General features: G+C 43.5%; 1 protein-coding gene across 1 annotated transcript in view; it reads left to right on the forward strand.

Moving 5' to 3' along the window:
* Positions 1-21,476, forward strand: part of PSMG2 (proteasome assembly chaperone 2) — a 415,374-nt gene that overhangs the window by 353,364 nt on the left and 40,534 nt on the right. Inside the window, exon 6 of the mRNA XM_044067193.1 lies at positions 18,792-18,912. Coding sequence (XP_043923128.1) covers positions 18,792-18,912 — 121 coding nt within the window. The remainder of the gene's footprint in view (positions 1-18,791; positions 18,913-21,476) is intronic.

Raw genomic sequence — 21,476 nt, forward strand, 5'->3', positions numbered from 1 at the left:
ACCTCCTTGGCTCCACTGTCCTCGGGGCCGCAGGAGGTATCAGTGTTAACTGAATTGGCGTCGGCTCCTATTATTCTTGAACCCATTCGGAGCCGGTCGCCCAGTGTGATGCATGGTTCTCCTGACAAGAGATCCCACTCTCCATCTCTGTCCTCCAAATCCTTCAGGCTTTCTGATTTGGATGTTGATAGGGTGGTGCACAGGCTTCTGCAGTCGCCGATATTGGCTAAATTGTTCTCAGCTCCGACGCCAGTTCCTATGACCGTTTCGATGATTCCTCCTCTGAGCACATCCTTGTCATCAGAGCCGGTATGCTCCGCATGATGTTCCTGCACCGGCTCCGATACCCCCTCAGGGTCCATCGGTGCCGACCTCGGCTCCAACCATGTCTGTTCTGTCCACAGGGTTCAGGTCTCATCGGTCGGGCCCGAGGGGGATACTTTGGGACATCTGTCGGTTCCGAGCCTCCCACTCGGTGCATCGGCTCATGGGTCCCCGGTTCCAGTCGTGGCCTCAGAGGCCGGTCGGTCCTCAGACTCGGGGGAACTGGCCTTCGAGGCCATGCGGAGTGTGCTGGCCAGATCGTCAGCTACATCACCCGAGTCAGTCATTCCGTTCCCCCACCACCCCAGCGAGAGCTTCTGATACTCACCTATCCTTGGACAGTAGAGCGCCAGGCCCTAAGGATACCCCCACGAGCGATCCCCAGCTTTCTGAAGGTCTCCCAAAATCCATGCCTGAGGAGCCTCCTAAAAGAAATTGTGCAAGAGGAAGCACATAGACTCCCAGGATGAGTCTCTCACCTCCGATACTGACCTCGAGGAATCGGAAGGGTCCCCCAAGTCATCCTCTGATGATGTTTCCTTCTCCAATATCCTGGAGATACTGAAACAAAGAGGTGACTGGCCTTCCAAAGCTCCTTCCGAGGAGGAGTCAGTATTCCTTAAGGCTTTTGGAGCTCAACCATCCGCCTCCTGGGTGTCTCCACCCTTCGACGAACTTCTTGACATCATTTGTCGAAAAGTGTAGGAAAACCCCGATTCTGTGGAGCCCGTGCCCAGGCGTCCCAACAAATTCCTTTCCGCCCCCCAGGGCAAAGAGTTTCTGTCAAAAGGAGTCCCTGTACATGCCATGGTGGTGGTGGCAGCCACCCAGAAGGAAGTAGCAGAGTATTCTTCAGCCGTCCATCCTCCTAACAAGGAGTTTAGGACCATGGATCGGTACGGGAAGCGTACCCTATCTTCAGCAACCTTCACTCTATGGTTGCTGAATTATCTGTCTCACTTCACTCTGCTCCAGAGAGATCTCCTCAAAGAGTTGGGAGATACTCTTGCGGGTAACATACCTGAGGTGGTGGCTCAGACGGTTAACGCCCAGGTCACTACCCTCAACTCTATTGCTAACTCGTCCATGCGGCTCATTTCGTATGCAGCCGAGGGAGCTAGTAGGGCAGCAAGCTCAGGGATCGCCCTTAGAAGGCAAGCCTGGCTGCTCCTGTGTCACTTTGCGGAGGCCTTCAAGTCTTCCTTCACTGACATTCCATTTGATGGTTCCTCCTTGTTTGGGACCAAAGTGAAAGACACACCCTCACCAGGTGCGAGCAGGAGGGAAAGACCCTGTCTGCCGTAGGGGTCCGTTTTTCCCTTACTTCTAGGCCTTATCCCAAGGCCCAGCGGGGGAGGGGGTGGGGGGGTGATGTGGTTCAAGAAATCACAGAGGTTTTTTCCTGCCGCACAAGGTGTACCCCCCTCCAGAGGCAGGGGAGGGGGGGTTATTCAGGGAGACATTGCCCCAGAGGCAGAGGGGACCCCCGCAATTCGGGAGACCGCGACTCCTTCCGTGGCTCTCCATACTCTCATTCCTGAGGGTGTGCCCGACTGCGCTTATCCGGAGCCAGTCGGGGGTCGAATTTCCTTATAACCCAGAAGCCTGGGAGAGCATTACCCAGGACCGATGGGTATTACAGATAATTTCCGGAGGTTACTTCATTCCATTCTCTTCAGTACCCCCGCCAATCAGAAAAATCCCAGACGTTCTACCCAGTCAAAGGGATCAAGCAGCCTCAGAGGTCTCGCAGCTGCTAGAAAAAGGAGCCATCCAACTTGTCCTCTCAGACCAAATCGGATTAGGGACTTACTCAAGATTCTTTTTGGTGCCGAAAAGAACAGGGGACCTGATACCCATACTAGATCTCAGTCAACTCAACAGTCACGTACACAAATCCAAGTTCCGTATGGTCACACTACAATTGATTCTCCCATTGTTGGGAGCGGAAGTATGGAAGTGCTCCATTGACCTCAAGTATGCTTACTACCATGTCAAAATGGACAGAGCATCCAGGAGTCACCTAAGCTTCCGGCTGGGAGCCAGTCACTTCCAGTTTTGAGCCCTGCCCTTTGGTCTCACCACAGCCCCCAGGGTGTTCACCAAATGTATGGCAGTGGTGACAGCTCACTTGAGACGTCAGGGATTCCAGGTGTTTCCTTACCTGGACGACTGGCTCCTTACCGCCCCCTCCAGGCATCAGACCAGGGACGCTACCATCAGTCTATGTCACCACTTGGGCATAACAAACTGGGAAAAATCTGCCTTATTGCCCTCACAGCGTGTCACCTTTATAGGAGCAGAGTTAGACACCATTCGAATGCGAGCTTTCTTACCACAAGAAAGCATCACAGTATTACAACAACAAATACACATGCTGATGCCCCTGAGACAAGCAAAGGCAAGACTGGTTCTCCAACTCCTAGGGACCATGGCAGCAACTATCATGTTGGTCCCTCTAGCGAGATTACACATGAGACTTCTTCAATGGCTCCTCTTTGTCCAGTGGTCTCTCCAAAGACTCCCACTATCTCATCCCATCTTACTCACGGACAGGTGCAAGCAGGACCTCCATTGGTGGCTGTGCACCAACAATTTGAATGGGGGAAAGCCCTTCGTTCCACCCGTTCCCTGTTGCCACGGTGACCACGGACGCCTCCCAGATTGGGGGGGGGGGCATTATCTCGGCAGGACAGTCCAAGGCACGTGGCAGGAACACGAGATACATTTGCATATAAACGTCCTGGAGATGAGAGCAGTGCTTCTTGCATTGCAGGCACTTCAGAAAGTTCTTCTTCTAGGGACTATTGCGATACACTCAGACAACATGTCAGTAGTGTGGTATCTCAACAAGCAAGGGGGAACCTGGTCTTACCCTCTGTGCAGAGAGGCTATGCGAGTGTGGCATTGGGCAATAGCTTCCCAATGGTTTCTGGTGGCAACGCACATTCCGGGGAAGTCCAACGTAATAGCGGACAGGCTAAGCAGAGCTATACTTATGCCTTACAAGTGGTCACTGAATCGTCTGGTTGCAGAGCGAATCTTCAGCAGATGGGGTCAGCCTTACTGCGACCTTTTTGCCAGTCCTCTCAATGCGAAATGCAGCAACTACTTCACGCTGATCCCCCCACAGGGGGAATCACCCAGGGATGCTCTGGTTCACGATTGGCCCTCCGGTCTGCTTTATGCTTTCCCTCCGTTTCTCCTGCTGTCAAGGGTGATTCAGAAAGCGCAATCCTTGGGAAGCAAAATGATTCTGATTGCCCCACACTGGCCTCGCCAAGTCTGGTTCCCCTTTCTTCAACCATACATTGTGGACACTCCTTGGATTCTGGACCCTCAACCAGATTTAGTGACACACATGTCGGGACAGTTCCACCCCTTTCTGATGACCCTCCGGTTGACAGCCTGGCTTCTCCACTTCCATTGCTAGTCAGACATCATAATTTTTCACCGGAAGTGGTCCATATATTATCGTCCTCTCATAAGCCATCCACTAGAAAGATTTATTCTAGCAAATGGAAAAGGTTCTCTATCTGGGCGCATACTAGAGGCATTGATCCTTACACAGCTCCAATAGATTCAGTTCTGGAGTTCTTGTCTATGCTTTTCTATCAGGGGTCCGCATCAGCCACCATCAAAGTTCAGCTAGCGGCGATATCTAATTTCCACGTAGCGAATGAACCTAGTCTCATGGCACACAGACCCTTAAAGGTACTCTGGTGCTTCGTCCCCCAGTGTCCAAACCTATCATGCCCTGGGATCTCAATTTTGTTCTACAAGCCCTTACTTTACCACCATTTGAGCCTGCAGCTACCTGTGAATTAAAATTCTTGACGTGGAAAACAGCATTCTTAACAGCAGTCACTTCAGCGAGGCGGGTTTCGGAAATTCAAGCCCTCTCCATCAAACCCCCTTATTTAATCTTCCATAAAGATAGGATCTCTCTTAGACCAAACCCCTCATTCCTTCCTAAAGTGGCTTCTGTGTCTAACATGAATCAGTCCATTGAGTTGCCTGTTTTCTTCCCCCACTTTTCTAACAAGGCAGAATTTAGATTTCACCAAATGGATGTACATAGACAGTTACGCTTCTCTCTACACCGGACAAAGGATATCCGGAAATCTGACCAACTCTTTGTCTCCTTTTCGGAAAACCGAATGGGTTCTCCAGTATCCAAGGTCACGCTGTCTAGATGGATAGCCAGTTGTATCTCTTTCATCTATCAGGCAGGAGGTAAAAATTTGCCATTTCCAGTCAAGGCACATTCTACTCGGGCTGTTTCTACATCCACAGCCTATCAAGCTAGATTGTCAATGGATGATATATGTGCTGCAGCTACTTGGGCTTCTCCCCACACCTTTGTTTCTCATTACAAATTGGACGTGGTCTCCAGGGTCAGGTCTTCCTTTGGCTCCACAGTTCTTAGGAGTATTTTCCTATGAGCCACCCAGGATGTAGGTGCTAGGGGCGCTGTCCCACGGGTAAGAATGTAGGCGAGATAGAACTACATAACATCAAGAAGTTATGTACTCACCATAACGTTCGATGTATGCAGTCCATCTCGCCTCACATTCTTACTTACCCTCCCACCTTCCCCCTGCCTGGAGGATTTGGAGGTTAGGTTGTCACCTCTAGAGTCCCTGTGATTAGTTTGTTTCTATGGATGTGTATGGAGTACAAATGATTTTCGCAGCAAACTAGATCTGGGGATATGGAGCAGTGCACCATGGGATACCCTCTTAGCCCAGCCAATGAGAGACTTTGAGCTAGTAAAATCGGCCGAGTCGGAGCCGATATTCGGCTCCGAACCCATGGGTAAGAATGTGAGGCGAGATGGACTACATACATCGAACATTATGGTGAGTACATAACTTCTTGTTATAAACCATTCAGTCATAAAAAAACATCTATAATTAATGGAGGCAGAAAGAGGAACGCTTTGTTTTCAACAGAAAGGGACAGTAAGGGTGGGTATTAGTAATTGCAACTATTCCATCACCCTACATCAACTGTGATCACGAAATAAGCTCAAGTATCATGGGGGAGTTAATAAAATAAAAAGAGATTGGGAATAAATACATAACACTTCTAAGAAGACATGAAAGAGTTTTTTTTTAAAAATGGAGCTATGAATAACCTAATAGGCCAAGAAAATGTTAAAATTTTGGCAAGCAGTTTGTTTTGTGTGTGTGGACAAAATACATGTAAATGGCTGCCAGTAGGCTGGCAAGGATCTTGTTACATTGAGTTTGCAGATGTTCTTCATGTTTCACTGTTGCAGTCATTACATTTGGGTAATCATGCTGGCAGGTTGCCCTCAGTCGGCCTGAATTTCAAAGTCCTGGGTCCTGCGTCGGCTGCTCTCGCCCCTTCCCTGACGTCAGGTCGTCAGGGGTATAAAAGAAGCAGCCAATGCCATTTTCTCCAGTCTTTCTTGCCGCGCGGTGCCCGAAGCAGAAGCAGTTCACAAGTGCCGTCGGCTGACTCCTGAGATTTTCATGTTCGAATTTCAGACCCGAAGTCTTCAATAAATCTAAGTACCCAGTTGGGGAAACTTTTTTCTTGCTCCAGACCGATGTCAGAAAAAGTTAATAATTGTATTTCTTGTGGAAAGCAAATACCTCATAAGGACTTTCATTCGTACTGTATTCCTTGCCTAGGCCCTGATCACAACGTTTCTGGTTGTCTGTTTTGTGCTAGATTTAACCAACGCACTATTAAGCGTCGGTATGATTTTGCTTTAAACTATTTTGGACACCGATTTAATTATCCAGAAATGTCGTCGGATAGCCATCCGACTACCAGAGTTCACAAAAATTGCAAAGAAAAGGAGAGAGATAAACAACCGATGACGAAGCTTCTCCTAGGCCAGTCGCCGGTTCTCAGTGAGGTGCTTCCGCAGCCCCTGATGCACGCTACTTTAGAGTTGCAGGCCGCAACAGACTCCCACGTGGAGTCGGCTATGCCGCTGGAAACTCAAGGTATTGGAGCCTCGGACACTATTCCCTCAGATTGGTCCAGAGCTGCTGAGCAGGCACCGGCTTTTGAGGGTGTATTCAGACCTAAACATCTTTACATTAAACCGACTTCAGCTTCAAAGGCAAAGACTAAAGCACCTTCTAAAGCAAAGAAACAAACTCAGGAGCCATGTGGACAGGCCTCTATGCCCAAAAAACAGATGCTCAAAATGGCCGAAGACTTGATTACCTTGATCAGGGGTTCCCATCCCCTTCCTGATAAGAGGCCTAGGCAAGAGACTGACTATGACTCTTAAGATCAGGTTTCTATTTCTTCTGATTCCTCTTCTGATCAGGAATATTCTCTTCCCCACATGAGGATTCTGAGGCTGAAGAATCTATATCTTCAGCTTCTCCTCCAGAGGACTATTATTTTGGGGAAACCTTGCATACCATGAGGGAGCATTTCCACTGGGAGAGCCAAGATTTTTCAGAATCTAAAAAGATGCTCAGGGATTTCCTTTTACTACCTCAACACAGGCCTCTAGCCATTCCGCCTGTGTTAGACATTGTAGATGATGTGTTTTCAGAGTCTAGTCTGACCCCTGACTCCTTACCTCCAGCTCCTGTTAAGCCTGACAGATATTACAGGGTTCCTGAGTCTCATAAATTCCTTTTTAAAAACCCTGCTGCAGACCCAGAAACTATTTCACAGGGTCCCAAAGGAGTTAAGGCTTCCACTGCAAAAAAACCCTACCCCCTCTGACAGAGATTCTAGGGCACTGGATAGATGGGGAAAAAAAGGTTTACACATCTGCTACCTTGGCTATAAGGGCCTTAAATTGTCAGTTTCATATGCTCAAATATCAGCAACATGTCATGGCATTGCTTAAACAGAAAATGTTTTTAAACTCTGAATGTGCAGAAAACAAGGAAATGCAGGATTTATTGCATGCAGCTAAACAAGTTGGAAAGCATACTTTGTAATGTGGTTTTGATTCTTTGGAGGCCTCCTGCAGGACCGCAGTTACTGGTTCTGTAATTAGGAGGCATGCTTGGTTAAAGGAACAAAATCTGCCTGATCATGTTAAAGTTAAATTATTAAATGCACCTTTACAGCATGATACTTTATTTGGTGTTAAGGCAGAAGAGGTGTTAAAGAAAATGGAGGACAAAGCTAAATCTATGCAAACTGTCAAAGATTTTTTACAAGTACAGCCACCTAGGTTTAGTAGACACTGGCCTACAAAGAATTGGTCCTTTCCTGTGTCAGACAGACCTCAAAGGGGCAGATCCAGATGCCCTAGAGGCAGATCCCAGGCGCAAGGTTCATACAGGTCAAAGCAATGGCGTGCTTCTACCTCCAAAGTTGGAGAAGACAAATCACAACCATACAGGAAACAGTCCCAGTGACTTCCCCCTGCCTGCACCAAGCACTTATCTCCTGGCAGCACCCTTGGGGGAAAATTAGCACTTTTTTCTCAAAATTGGCACATTATAACCCAGGACAAGTGGGTTCTAAATATAGTGTCACAAGGCTACAAGTTCCATTTCCATACCCTGCCAAAGGCAAACGGCTGGCCAGATCTGCCAAAAAAATCAATGGGCAGAAGCACAAAAACAAGTCTCATCCCTCATGGACATGGGGGCCATTCAACAAGTACCAGAACAAGAGCAGGGACAAGGATTTTACTCTACTGTTCTTGTACCCAGAAAGGACAAGGCCTGGAGACCAATAGTAGACCTGTCTATTCTGAACACATTCCTGGATATACCAAAATTCAAAATGTTGACTTTGCAGTACCTTCTGCCCATGCTGGGCAAGAATGCTTGGCTTGTGACTTTAGACCTAAAAGAGGCATACCTGCATGTCCCAATCAGACAATCATGCAGAAGATAACTCAGATTCAAGGCTGGCTCAATGCATTACCAATTCTCTGCACTGCCCTTTGGCTTATCTACTGCACCCAGGGACTTTACAAAGTGCCTGGCACCAGTAATTGCATTCTGCAGACAGAGGAATACAAATATATCCTTACTTGGATGACTGTCTAATTCACGCAGAGAACAAGGGCATGCTTCTACAGCATCTGGCGTTTGTGAAAAGACGTCTAACATGCCTAGCATACACAGTCAACGAAAATAAATCAAAACAAGTACTCTCTCAAGAGATAATATTCCTGGGTGCAAGCTTAAATACAACTGCCCAGATGGCTTATCTCACGCCAGACAAACAAAGGCAACTGACTACCTATTTCAAAATGTTGGCAACAATGGCCCAGTTATTTGCAAGAAAAATTCTGCAGGCTTTGAGCTTCATGGCATCCTGCATCCTACTAATTCCATATGCAAGACTGCATATGAGGAAACTTCAATGGTACCTAAAAAGTGTTTGGACTCAACATTGCCACAGCCTGGAAACAATGATTACTCTCATTCCCTGCCTGCAAAAGGAGTTTTGATGGTGGGCGAAGGCTTGTCACCAGAACAAGGGACAGCCATTCACATTACCCCCAGCCAGGTCGACACTAACAACGGATGCATCAGATTATGCCTGGGGGGCCCACATGACAGGAAGATGCATTCAGGGCACATGGTTCTCAAACCAAATGCATCTACATATCAATCAAAAAGAGATGCTAGCTGTTCAAAATGCCCTGACAGCCTTCAAGGACCTACTACATCCGGGACAACTACTGATAAAGACAGACAACACCACGGCCATGTGGTATATAAACATGCAGGGGGGGGCACACATTCTTACCCCCTTTGCAGACTAGCCATGACTTTGTGGGACACAGCATTGACTTACCAAGTACATCTGCAGGCACAATTCCTGCCAGGAAAGGAAAACACTCTGGCAGACGAACTAAGCAGAAACCTCATGGATCCCCACGAGTGGCAGCTGGATCCATAAGTCTTCAGCATTATAACAAGGAAATGGGGATACCCAGACATAGATCTATTTGCCTCCCCTCAGAACTACCAACTATAAAGTTTCTGCACAAGGACTTACCACAGACAAGCATGGAAAGTAGACGCCCTATCTTTCAGCTGGAAAAACCTATCAGTATATGCCTTTCCTCCACTGCCTCTCCTCCCCAAGGTACTCCTAAAGGTCAGACAGGAGAAGCCAAAGATGATACTGATTGCCCCAGACTGGCCCCGCCAGTACTGGTATCCAATCCTAAGGAACTTGTCTCAATGCCCAGCTTGAGCCTTACCTCAAATACCTCATCTACTGTCCCAGCAAAGCAATCAGACCCTGCACAGCTAACTCAGTACTTTAAACCTGGCAGCATGGCGGTTAATATAGTCATACAAAACACACCTCTCAGTAAAGCTGTGATGGATGTCATTTTGGAAGCCAGAAGGCCTAGTACTAGAAAATCTTATGCTGGAAAATGGAAGAGATTCTGTGCTTGGAACCAGGCACAAGGAACTGATACAGCCATACCAAATATCCCTCAGATTTTGCAATACTTAACTGGGATGCTGGACAAAGGCCTATCTTATTCATCAATTTAAATTCCCACAGCCATTTCGGCTCATTACAATACAGAGCCACCAATCTTTTCTCATCCTTTATTCATCTGCCAACTTTTTATCCAAATCCACAGAACAAGGGGGAGAGAATTCTGCATTCTTTGGACGTACACAGACAGCTTAGATTCTGCTTGGACAAAACCAAAAGTTTTCAGGAAGACAGAGCAGTTACTAGTGGCATATGCTGCAGGACCACAAGGAAAGGCCATCTCAGAGCAGACTATTTCAAAGTGGGTAGGCCACTGCATTCGTTTCTGCTATTTACACCATGGCAAGCCAGTGCCTAACGGCATTAGGACACATTCAACCAGAGCTGCAGCCACTACAGCAGCCTTTCTCAGGGGAGTACCAACCAAAGACATTTTAGAGGCTGCTACTTGGAGTTCAGTGCACACCTTTACAAAGCACTATCATCTGCCACTCTAAATCCAGGGCAGGCTTTGCCACTGCAGTTCTGCAGGGCCTCATAGCCACTCCTAATGCTGTTTAGCTCTAGCCTCCCAACCATAGCTTTGGGACTCTACCCAAATGTAATGACTGCAACAGTGAAACAGAAGAACATAGTACAGTTGTGTACACGTCCAGGTTACCACACATATTCATTTTTTTTTTGCTTGAAATTTTCTCTTTTACTTCTCTGATTTACCTGGTATATGGTATTTGCTTGTATGCTAAAGTGTTATATTGTAATTATTATATTATATATATTATATATATATTTTTTGCACTGCCTTTTAGGGCATCAAAAACTGTAGAAAATGGCAAACTGCTAAAAATGGCACCCTGCTGCTTTTTTTTTACCTGGACGGGGGGGCCAGGCCGACAGCAGCGGCCGGCCTTGGGACCAGGAGACTTTGGAATTCAGGGCGACTGAGGGCAAACCTGCCAACATGACTTAAATGTAATGACTGTAACAGTGAGTACACACAACTACATACATGGACATTTATGGTAGAGTATACAACTGTACCGCCATTGAAGAGAGACTCACAGAACAGAGAAGAGAGAGTTAGAAATCACCAAAAGAAAAAATGATGATTTCAACAGATGGACCTGGGAGGGGAGTTGGAATGGGCTGGACTTGGGATGGTGGCATGCTCATGGGGGAAATTTTTCCCCTGGTATGGCACTGCCCAGGCAATAGAAAGTTTTAGAAAGTTGCAAAGTTAATGGAAGAATTAGCAAATACAACATGGGGGGGCTATCTCAGAACAATATAACAGAAGAACAACTAGCACTTCCTCCAAAAAAAAAAAGAAATGTATTACTTTGCTGGCTAGTCAGGGGGTGTGTGTGTGTGCTTAAATCAAAGCGGAGTGCTGTACATATACATATAGATGTCCGTAAAGAGGCAGCGCAATTTGCAGACAGATTGCCTTGTTCCCTCAAATTGAAGGTTTCAATTGGGGGGGGGAATGGTCAGGTTTTATTTCAGTGGGATGGTTCATCATGGTGGGGTACTGTAATTTTTGCATTTAATTTATTTGTGTAATTTAAGTGTATTTCAAGCTTAGTTTGCATAAGATTAAGTGTATTCTGTAATGAAAAATTAGTAATCACAAGTGATCCGTATGTTAATGTCGGATCAAAGAATAAGAAGGGATAAAAAGAAAGGGATCCATTGCAGTTCAACAAATTAAAGGATTTATTTAAAAAGGGATCAGGATTACAATGTAAATTGTTTTAATATGTTCTAATTAAAATGCTTTCCTAAAATTAAAAGATTGTGTAAATTACACAAATTAAAATTATCAAAATAATACAGTATAAAGCAAAGAACAATGTGGAGAGACTTTGTGAAATCTTCAGATACAGAACCAAAGAAGACATAAATCATGCAAAACAAAAGGACCTAAAGGAATAAAAGCAACTACAGCTAAAGTCCCCCCCCCCTCGGACAGGGATTCCCGCTTAGATAGATTGCAGAAAATAAAAATTACAGGAGCTTTTGCATTCTGCAAAAGCAAGTCAACAGCATACTGCAGCAGTGAGTTTTGGCTAGATCTTGCAGACAGATAGGCCAAGGTTTTTTTCCAGACTTTTCTAAAGGAGGCCTATCTGCACACCCGTCAGGGACTCCACAGGAAATATCTACGTTTCAGGGCATGTCTAAGGAAAGCGTTTTTTTGGTGGGCAGGAGCAACAAACAACAAGGACTTCCTTCAACAACCCCGCCACACCCAGACCTACCCACAGACTCATCAGACTATGCCCTGGGGTCTGGATGGATGGGCAGGGCAGGCAGGCTGGAGCTCATAAAATTCCATCAGCCAAAAAGGATGCTGCTGTTTCCAGCGGCTTCTGACGCTTTCAGATCCTACTCTCCCCGGGCCTTCTGGATCCACGAAGGAAAGGAGATCCATCCAGCCCCTCTTTCCTAGCAGTGAGCCACCTCTTCTCACACCTCTTATCACAAGCAGTTCCTGAGAGGGGCTAACAACTTAGACCAGTAGAGCCCCTACCCCCCTACTTGGGACCTTAACTTGTGTGGAAAAAGCAGGCTACTCTCCTTTGAGCCTGCAGCGCCAGCAGATTTAAAATTTTCTTCTTGAAAACAGCCTGATTTCTTCCTTCCTTCAGCTGTCAGTTGAACAGTGCTACAAGCACTTGTGCAGCTTCATGGTATTCATTATTTTTCATGTCTCCTCAGGACTAACACCACTTTCATGCCTAAAAGTGGTGTCCAGTGCTCTCAACCAATCTATCCATTCTGGCCATTTTTTTTTCCTTAATTAAGGGAAAAGGATTCTGCCACTCTTTAGATGTGCACAGACTCAGATTCTTCTCCCTAGACAGGACTAAGACCTTTAGGAAATGACCAGTTATATTAGTCAGCTTTTTGTACCAGGGGCAGAGGGCAAGGCCATACAAAAACAAAATCATCCAAAAATGGAGCACACTGTATCCATTTCTTCTACACAAAACCCCATGAAACCACCCAGAGCTCATTCCACTCAGGGCAAGGGCAACTCTACAACCTTTCCAGCTCCAGCCTAGAGAGATTCTACACTACCAGGCTGGAAGCTTGCTCTCATCTCAACTTCATACCACACCACCACCATCACCCACCTCATTATCACCTCCAGGGCACAGGCAAATCAGGCCAGCAGGCAGCAGCCCCAGCCACTGCAGCCTCCTTCTCTTCTTCTTCCACCTTCCCCATTCTTCAGAATCGGGAAAATGTGATGACTGGAAGAACATAGTACAGTTGTGTACACTTACCATAAATGTAGATGTTCGAGTGTATTCACTGTTGCAGTCCTGGTTTCCCACCCTCCACCCCCCTTCTCTCTCTGTCTCTCTCCTTACAAGGCTATTGGTATTTACTTTTTACTGGTGGTGTTTTTCCACCATAACTTAGCTCCCTGTTTGGGGGCTCCTGACATATGGGGCAAGAAAAACTGATGTAATGGCGTTGGCTGCCTGTTTGTATACCACTGACGACCTGATGTCATTCCTGAATCAACAGCAACCAACGCAGAAATACTAAGTCTCTGGTATTCGGGCCAACTGAGGGATAACCCTGGCAGGATAGCACAAGTGTGATGACTGCAACAGTGAATACACTCTAACATCTACATTTATGGTAAGTGTACACACCTGTACTTTTTCCATTTCCTGTGGGCATTCTATAGAAAGTTCTATAACATCTTCCTGTGGCACATTCTCTTCAATTTCATCCTGTGCCATCCATTGCTGTGTCATATGGGAACTCACTGGCCTGTCACTCCTCAACATCGACTGCAAGATTTTCCTCTTCCTTCCCTTGCTGTCTAGCTTCAAGTGAATGTTTGTACTGGTTTCCTGTGGAAGGCTCCCAAAATATCTTCATATGGGACCTGACCAATTGCTTCCTGTTCCACTGGTTTCCCCTTAATTTGAATATCCATTGCTCTATCCTGTTGTGGTGCTTTCTGAATTAAATTTTCTACACTGAATCTTTCACTTCACTGGTACTTCATAACCTCAGTTTCTATTTCTTTAACTTTTCCATTTAGTATAGTCTCCTTTTCTATTTTTCTTCTTTGTCTTATTTTTTGTATTGTAAAGTTTTCCCTGACCGGATTGCTTTGCCTGAATTTCTCTTCAAATATCTTTGGTGCTGCACATTTTGTATTGGTTAGTTTTGCTTTCTCCTTTGCATAAATATTGCACCATATTAAATCTCTTTCTTTCCCATGTCCATATTTCTTCTTCAGATGTCTCCTGATCATCTTGCTTCTCCTTACGTTGGGGACTCACTCCATCATACTGTAATGTAACCTGTGTTAGACCTTCTACACCAAATCCTTCACTTTGCAGGCACTCCATAACTTCTTCTATTTTTTTTTAACTTCTACTTTACTGATCTTTTTTACATTCCATCTTTGTGATATTTTTTTATTGTGAAATTTTCCAAATCTAGATGCTTTTGCCTGTATTTCTCTTTGAATATCTTTAAGACTGCCATCTTTATATTGATTAATTTGGCTTTCTCCTTTGCATAAATATTGCACCATATCAAATCTCTCTTTCTTTCCCATGTTCATATTTCTTCTTTATACTTTTCGAAAATCTCTAGGCTTTGTTGTTTATTTTTTCACACCTCCTCAGATGCTTTTTTTTCCAAACAGATACAAGTTTCTTGATCTATGTACTGTTTTTCACAAATCTGTTGTATTAATGAATACAAATATTTATTTGAAGCTTCTGACAAGTTTTTCTTGTGGAAGTATTTGTCTTTCCTCTAATTTCTCTCTCAACCATTTTGTATATCTTGTGTCTGGAAATTCTGGGCTTTTTGCATAATAGTAACACTACATAAAGTGGACTATCCCGGGTCTTGTGTACGCAGCTCTCTTTAATTTTTAACCTACTTCTGTCCATGATATATGCTATATAAATACAGTCTATATACTAGTGTCGTCTTGGTGAGATTTTGTGAAAAACAGGGTCCACCTCATGAAGGTACTCACCAAGGCTTGGAGATGAATTCAGTTTCAGCAGTAATACTCTCCTTTACTTGGTGACGTATCTCTCCATCCGGACCCCCTACATGGACATCCTCCCAAAGGTACTCAGCAAAACTTTAGGATGAATTCATTTTCAGCAATAATACTCTCCTTTACTTGCTGACTTCTGTTTCCATTCAGACCCCTTTTTCACAGTTTGGGATTTCAGATGAGTAGAGAAATCTTCTCTTGTTTCAGCACATGGGGTAGTGTTTCTGGGATATCTCCTGGATACATCCCTTATGTTGACTTTTCTCCTTCAAAGTGGAATTGTACAAAGAACAGTTTCTGGCATTTTCCAAAGAGATGCTGGAATCTACCAGAGAATATGTGAGGGTTCTAGGTTTCATGGCCTCTACAATTCTCATGATTCCTTTGACAAGACTTTATGTGAAGAAAATTCAGTGGTTCATCAGATCAGCTTGGACATCATGCCAGCACCCCTCATCATTTCAGATCTCAGAGCTGAAGTTTGTGAAAAAGGAGCTACTCTGGTGGCTCAGACTTTGTTTGGGGAGCTCTTTCCCAGGTGTGAAAAAACAGGGTCTGTTGAACAAATGGGTCAAATTAAACTACATATATGTCAATGAATTATTGTTCTGATAAATGCTGTCAAATCTTTGAACTGTCTTTGGATTCCAGCCTCTCTGCTCTTAACCACCGATGACACCACAGTGATGTGGTACATAAATGAGGGGACCAGATCCTAACCCCTTTACAGACTAGTGGTAGCCCGGGAGTTAGCAACTCAATACAGTTTGACCCTCCAGGCTATGTACCTTCTGTCAAAACAGAATATTCTAGCAAACAAGCCAAGCAAGACCAGAAAAGACCCATCCGAATGGAAGCTGCACCTAGTGGTCTTCTGAGAACTGATACAACTGTTGGGAACACCTCAGATAGATTATTTGCCTTCATTCACAAAAGACCATTAAAGAAATTCTGCTCCAGGACTCCTTGCACAAAGGCCTGGAAGATGGAGGGTACCTTTCCATTCCCATGGACAGGGATGTTCCTGTATGGCTTTCTACTCTTCTTCTGGTAACCAGGGTTCTTCTAAAGATCCAAAATCACTATCCAGTGATAATTTTGGTAACCTCTGTTTGGCCCAGGTAATGGTGATTTTCCCTTCTCAAATTGGCCAGGGCTATTACTGCAAGATTCCTAACAGGATGGATTTACTCACACAGTACAGGAGTTGTTTAATGCACCCCAACCTTTGTTTTCTTCAACTCACTGCCTTGATTGATAGAATTTTAATGTGCTAACCAGAAAATATTTTCTAGTTGGTGCCAAAGCAAGAATCGGGACCCATTTTAAGGCCCAGGTGACTCTGGTTATACAGTATTTATGTGAGTTATTATCCAAAGGCCTTTCTTAGTCTTCTATCAAAATTCACATCTTGGCCATGTCTGCTTGTTTGACTGTGGATGCCCCCTTTTTGACCTGCCTCAAGTCAGACTGTTTTTGAAAAAGGTTTTACATATCCATCCATCTAGAACACAGGTGATGCCTTCTTAGGATCTTAATTTTGTACTGATGAAACTTCCACTTTTTTCTTTTTTGAACCTGCTCATTAGGCTGACAAGAATTTCTTGGAAGACTGTGTTACTCACTGCTCTGACTTAGGGTCAGAGTCCAAGAGGGAAACTTTGAGAAAAAAATCCTACTTTTACACCTGAATTAGTTTGAGTTTGCTTTGAGACAGTCTAGTCAACTCCTTGTTTTTTTTTCTATCCCAAACCAAAAACAGTGAAAAAAAATTCTGGATATCTGTAGGCAGGTTGCATACTACATTGACAGGTCAAAAACCTTCAGAAATTCTAACAGACTGTTAGTTTTCTATCAAGGTAAGAAAAAGGGAAAATCCATGTAAAAACAATGTCTAAATGGTTGTCTCATGCTATTGTGTTTTGTTACTGTTGCATGTAACAAGATACATCCAAGCAAGGTCCAGGGTCCACTGTACTATTATTTGGCTCCTTCAGTAGGTGTTTGGAAAAGGGTAGACTCTAGAAATGTACTAGAGACAGCAGCTTGGTCATCTGTGCGCACCTTAACCAAGCACTCCAAATTTGATTATCTCAAAGCTGGATTTCCTAGGACTATTTTCCAGGGGCTCTTGGACTCTGACCCTTCTTTCGCCTCCCTTTTTTTTATAAATTCTGGTGTTCAACCCATACAGTTTATGCTACTGCAACAGTGATTTAGTGAACACTGTAACAGTATTTATTAAAACAGCTCACAGTTGCAGTAGGAACACCTTCCCTGCATCTCCCTTTTATTATTATATTTTATGCCAGAGTGCAGTTATTTTTCCCTTTCCATTTTTCTCATCATATACTTAGTTGGCAGGACTCTAGCGCACCTTGCTATGAGTCAAGAAAACATTGAAGGTTTGGCCCTCTAACCCCTGACTTTATATGGTTTTCCTCAAGCTGTACAGTGGCTGGAGCACATGGAAGGTTCCTTAAACCTTTGGAAGCTGTCCAGTTGCCCACAGCCTTGACAGAATATGACTAATATGGCTTAGGCTACTGCAACAATGATTTATTTGGACATCTATTGTTATTGTTAGTTTATTTACACAACTATATTTTCTTTGCAAGACTGAAAACCAGTAGAGGCAAGATGCCAAGCCAAGAGGAAACCTGTTGGCAGGGGCTTGCAGTCTGCCCTGCAAAGCAGAGTTTGCAGTGTATGTTTTAGTCAACATGTATGTGGAAGCAGCCTGTTAACATTTCATAATCTCGAATTACTGAAATCCCGACTTTCAGTAACTCAAGACCATGAAGGCAAAAACCAGAATGCCAAAAGTGCATACGACCGAATTCGAATATCTCGAATCCTCGCTTATGCATTTCCGGTACGTCGCATGTAGTGTTACGGTGCCTGAGACTGCAGGTGAGTGAGTGTGTGTGTTTTTGTATGTCGTATGTGTGGGTAAGGGTAGGGAGGTGTAAGTGTGAGCGTTGGATTTCTTGGTGTTTGTGTATGTGTGATGTGTATTTGTGTGCGAGCGAGTGGAGGATGACATGGTGTGAGGGTTTTTTTTTTTTATGTTATGTGTGAATTCGGAGTTGGTATATATAAGTAGGGGGGGTGCAGGGGGGCTTGCCCCCCTGCATATATGTAGTGTAGGGTTGTGTGGTTTGTGTGCTGTGGGTGGAATGGTGTGTGTGTTATGTGGTGTATGATGTATGTATGTTCATGATTGTGTGATTTCGGGATTGTGAATGGTTCGACTTTATAGTCTCGGGTTACTGAAATTCTGGATTTCAGTAATACGACAGTATGAAGTGAAACCGGAAGCAGACACATCACTGAGTTACTGTAGGCATCCCCAGTTCAGAGGTTCACACACTAGAATCTTAAGGATGGGGATAGGACAAGGAACATTAAAAACATTGTTCCTTGTGGATGTTGGCTGCAGTCCCAGACACTCTCTAGAGATGTTGAGATGGAGAGTTGGAGGGGGGGGTAAGAGGGGTTAAATGGTCATGGTTACAGGAGTAGGGTGAAGAAAAACTGTAAGCTTTTTTTGCTTAAGGAGTCATACTATGGCTGTCTTGTAGATACTTCTGGCAACAGGAACAGGAGGAATATTTTTGTCTTTAGGAAAGGATGTTAAAGGATTATACTAACTAATCCATCAGCTGATATCAAAGGAAGCACGTAAAGTTGTACATTACTTACAAAAGTCTGTTAGCTAGCACTGATTGGAACCTGGTGAGAGAGCCTTCTGAAAAATTACTTGTAGGGTGAGTCCTGTTGTAACTGTATTTTATGCAGTCTTAAATAATTTTTCTCTATATATAAAATTATGTGCCTTCTTGTTGATCGTATTTTTAATATAATTTAAAAACCTATTTCTATCCAGCAAGTTATTAAAGAATTGATGTAGTTTATTTCACAAAATAAAAAAAAGTTGTCTGTAATTGTAATTCTGGTTATAAATGTTTAATTTTAGTTGCTCTGAAGGGATCCCAATGGCAATCCTTTTGATATTCTGTTCCGAAGGTGATAATATTCCAGATGCGTTTGCTTTAGTGAACTATCTGAATGACTGGCTTCAACTAGTAGAATGCACAGTAAGTATTTGATGCTGCTTAGCTGAAGTTTTAAAACTGAAATTTTAAAGGGTGAATATTAACATCTAGTTTGAAGTATAACCATGAAGTACAGAAATTAAGGTTATGTTTGTCATTAAAGATCACTTTCTGCAGTGTGATTTCTTATTCATGAGAATTAGCAGTAAGTGGACAGCTGTCCTTCCACTCTGAGTTTCAGAGCTTTACAGGTGTCCTGAGTTTCAGAGCTTTACAGGTGTCCGCATAGTGGAGCTGGGTTCCTCCTGTAGCTCAGACTGTCATTCTGATACCCAGAAGGAAAGAACAGTTCAGAACATTTTCAGATCTTTTTTTGCCGCAAAATTATCAATTATTAGTTTGTTCTCTTCAATAAGTCACTTTTAGTCACCTTTCAGAAAATATTTTCCAATATTGGGAATTTTTATTTATTATAGAATTTTTAAACTGGCAATACTATTTTTAATTAGGTTATGTGGATTTCTGTGTTCTGAGGTCTATGGCTGCCTTGAAGAATACATATACTGCCTAAATATTACACTGTTTGCAGTGCCTTTTTGTTGGGGAGAACTATCAAGTCTCCATCTGTGAGCACTGTGCTACTTTTAATAAGAATCTGCTCCTGCAATATGCCTGACTGGTATGAACATAAACAGTATGTGTAGTGTTGACATAATGTTTCTGGCCTCTTGTGGTGAAGAACCCTGTGAGTGGCAACAAATAAAAACATTTAGAAGTACAGAAACTAGAAAATGGACAAGCCAAAGGAACTAATACTGAAAGAACCATCAGGAAGTCAGCCTGTACAACCATGTCATTCACACTGAGACATGAAGATATCAGATCTAATAAAGCATTGTTTTGTCCACACCTAGTCCCACCGCATTTGTCAGCTTTCCCACCTGTCTTGACCCTTTGGAGACAGATAACATGATTTCAGCCTATATCAGTGCCAGATATGGCCTTTACTGAAAGCCTCTCCACTGGTTACATTCCTGAAGCCTAAAAAACAGCTATTGTAATGCTATTTCACAAGGGTGGCCCAACCACAGACCCTGGTAACTATAGACCCATTTATTCTCACTAGACTCTTATGTAAAGCTATGGATCACATTATCTCAGACTTCATTAATCTGGACATGAAAGCTTTGAGTATCTAGGGTTAATAGATTTTCAAAGATGGCTGCATCCTGTGTAACAGCTTAATTTCAGCTCTCCCATTGTGAAAACAGAAACTCAAAAAGAGGGCCAGTGAATTTGTCTTTTTGGGTAAATTCAATAACTGGCTAGTAAGTGCACTGCTTGGGTGTCGGCAAAGGAGAAATTCAGAGAAGCTGAAAGAAAATCAACCACAAAAGCTGAGGCAAAACACTGACTGGAGAGAATCCTACTGCTGTTTGGCAAAAAGCAGTTTGAGCTCCAGCTTTGGTGCAAGACATGACTTCCAGTAATCTAAAGGAAAAAATAAGTCAAATGTGCTTACAGCAGATTAAAATAAATGAAACACATTGAAAGAGTACATCAACTCAAATAACAAAAGGCTGGAAAAAATAGAAGAAATTTTTATCAGCCCATCTGAATATCTGTTTAAACTGTAAAAATCAGAGGTCAAAATGAAGAAAAGGCTGACTGAGTATAAGGCTAGTTAAGAAGAAATGTTGCAAAAAATGAGTTAGAGTACCAAGCTCATAGAGAAAACCTGAGATGTTTCTGCTGTAGAATATAAAACAATACCAAGGCAGCAAAGATCCCAGCAAGGCAAACAGCATACAATGACAAAAACAGCAATCCAGGACCACCACCACTTCAGATAGGAAAACTTCTATAAAAGGTTAGCTCTTTCATGCCAATAACTCGGCACTTCATCAGACAAAATACAAAGAAAAAGAAGAACTCTTTGTAATACAAGCAATTAATCAATGTAACAATTTGCGTTCTCTTAATAAAGGCTTTAAAGGCATATAGGCATTAAGTCCAGGGCTTCTGTGTGCCTGCAGCTTCATAATCCATTTACTTTCAGCCTTCTCAATAAAATTGTTCAAATCACCACCCCTCTTGTAAACGTAAAACCTCTGTAATACTAAAAAAAAAAAAAGAATGATCTTTAACATGCCTATACAAAGCACTACTGTCATCTTTATTTCTTATATAACCAACATGTTCTAAAATACGTTCCTTTAAAGTCCTAATGGTTTTGCCTACATCAAAACAACAGCATTTTGTGCATGAAGCAAGATATACAAGATGTTTACTAGTGCAGTCTGCATAAAACCTAGGGTTAAAAACAAAACCATTAGACGGATGTGTAAATGTTTTAGTATCTGAAATGTGTTGACATGCAGTACAGTTCCTGCACATAATACCCAATCTATCAGAAAGAGGTAAGGCACCACTTCTTTTACCATAACAGAGCTCCCTCTTGAGAGACATACCATTCTTAAAACAAAAATATGGCATAACACCTACAACATCAGAAGCAGAACTATCTGAGGTAAGTATGGGCCAATTCCTGCGCATCACATCACAAATATCCCCAGTATTACTAGTAAAAGTAATTACTGGTCTAA

Source organism: Protopterus annectens, chromosome 3.part1 (genome assembly GCF_019279795.1).
Source record: "Protopterus annectens isolate FY-2018-M chromosome 3.part1, PAN1.0, whole genome shotgun sequence".
NCBI classification, from domain to species: domain Eukaryota; kingdom Metazoa; phylum Chordata; order Ceratodontiformes; family Protopteridae; genus Protopterus; species Protopterus annectens.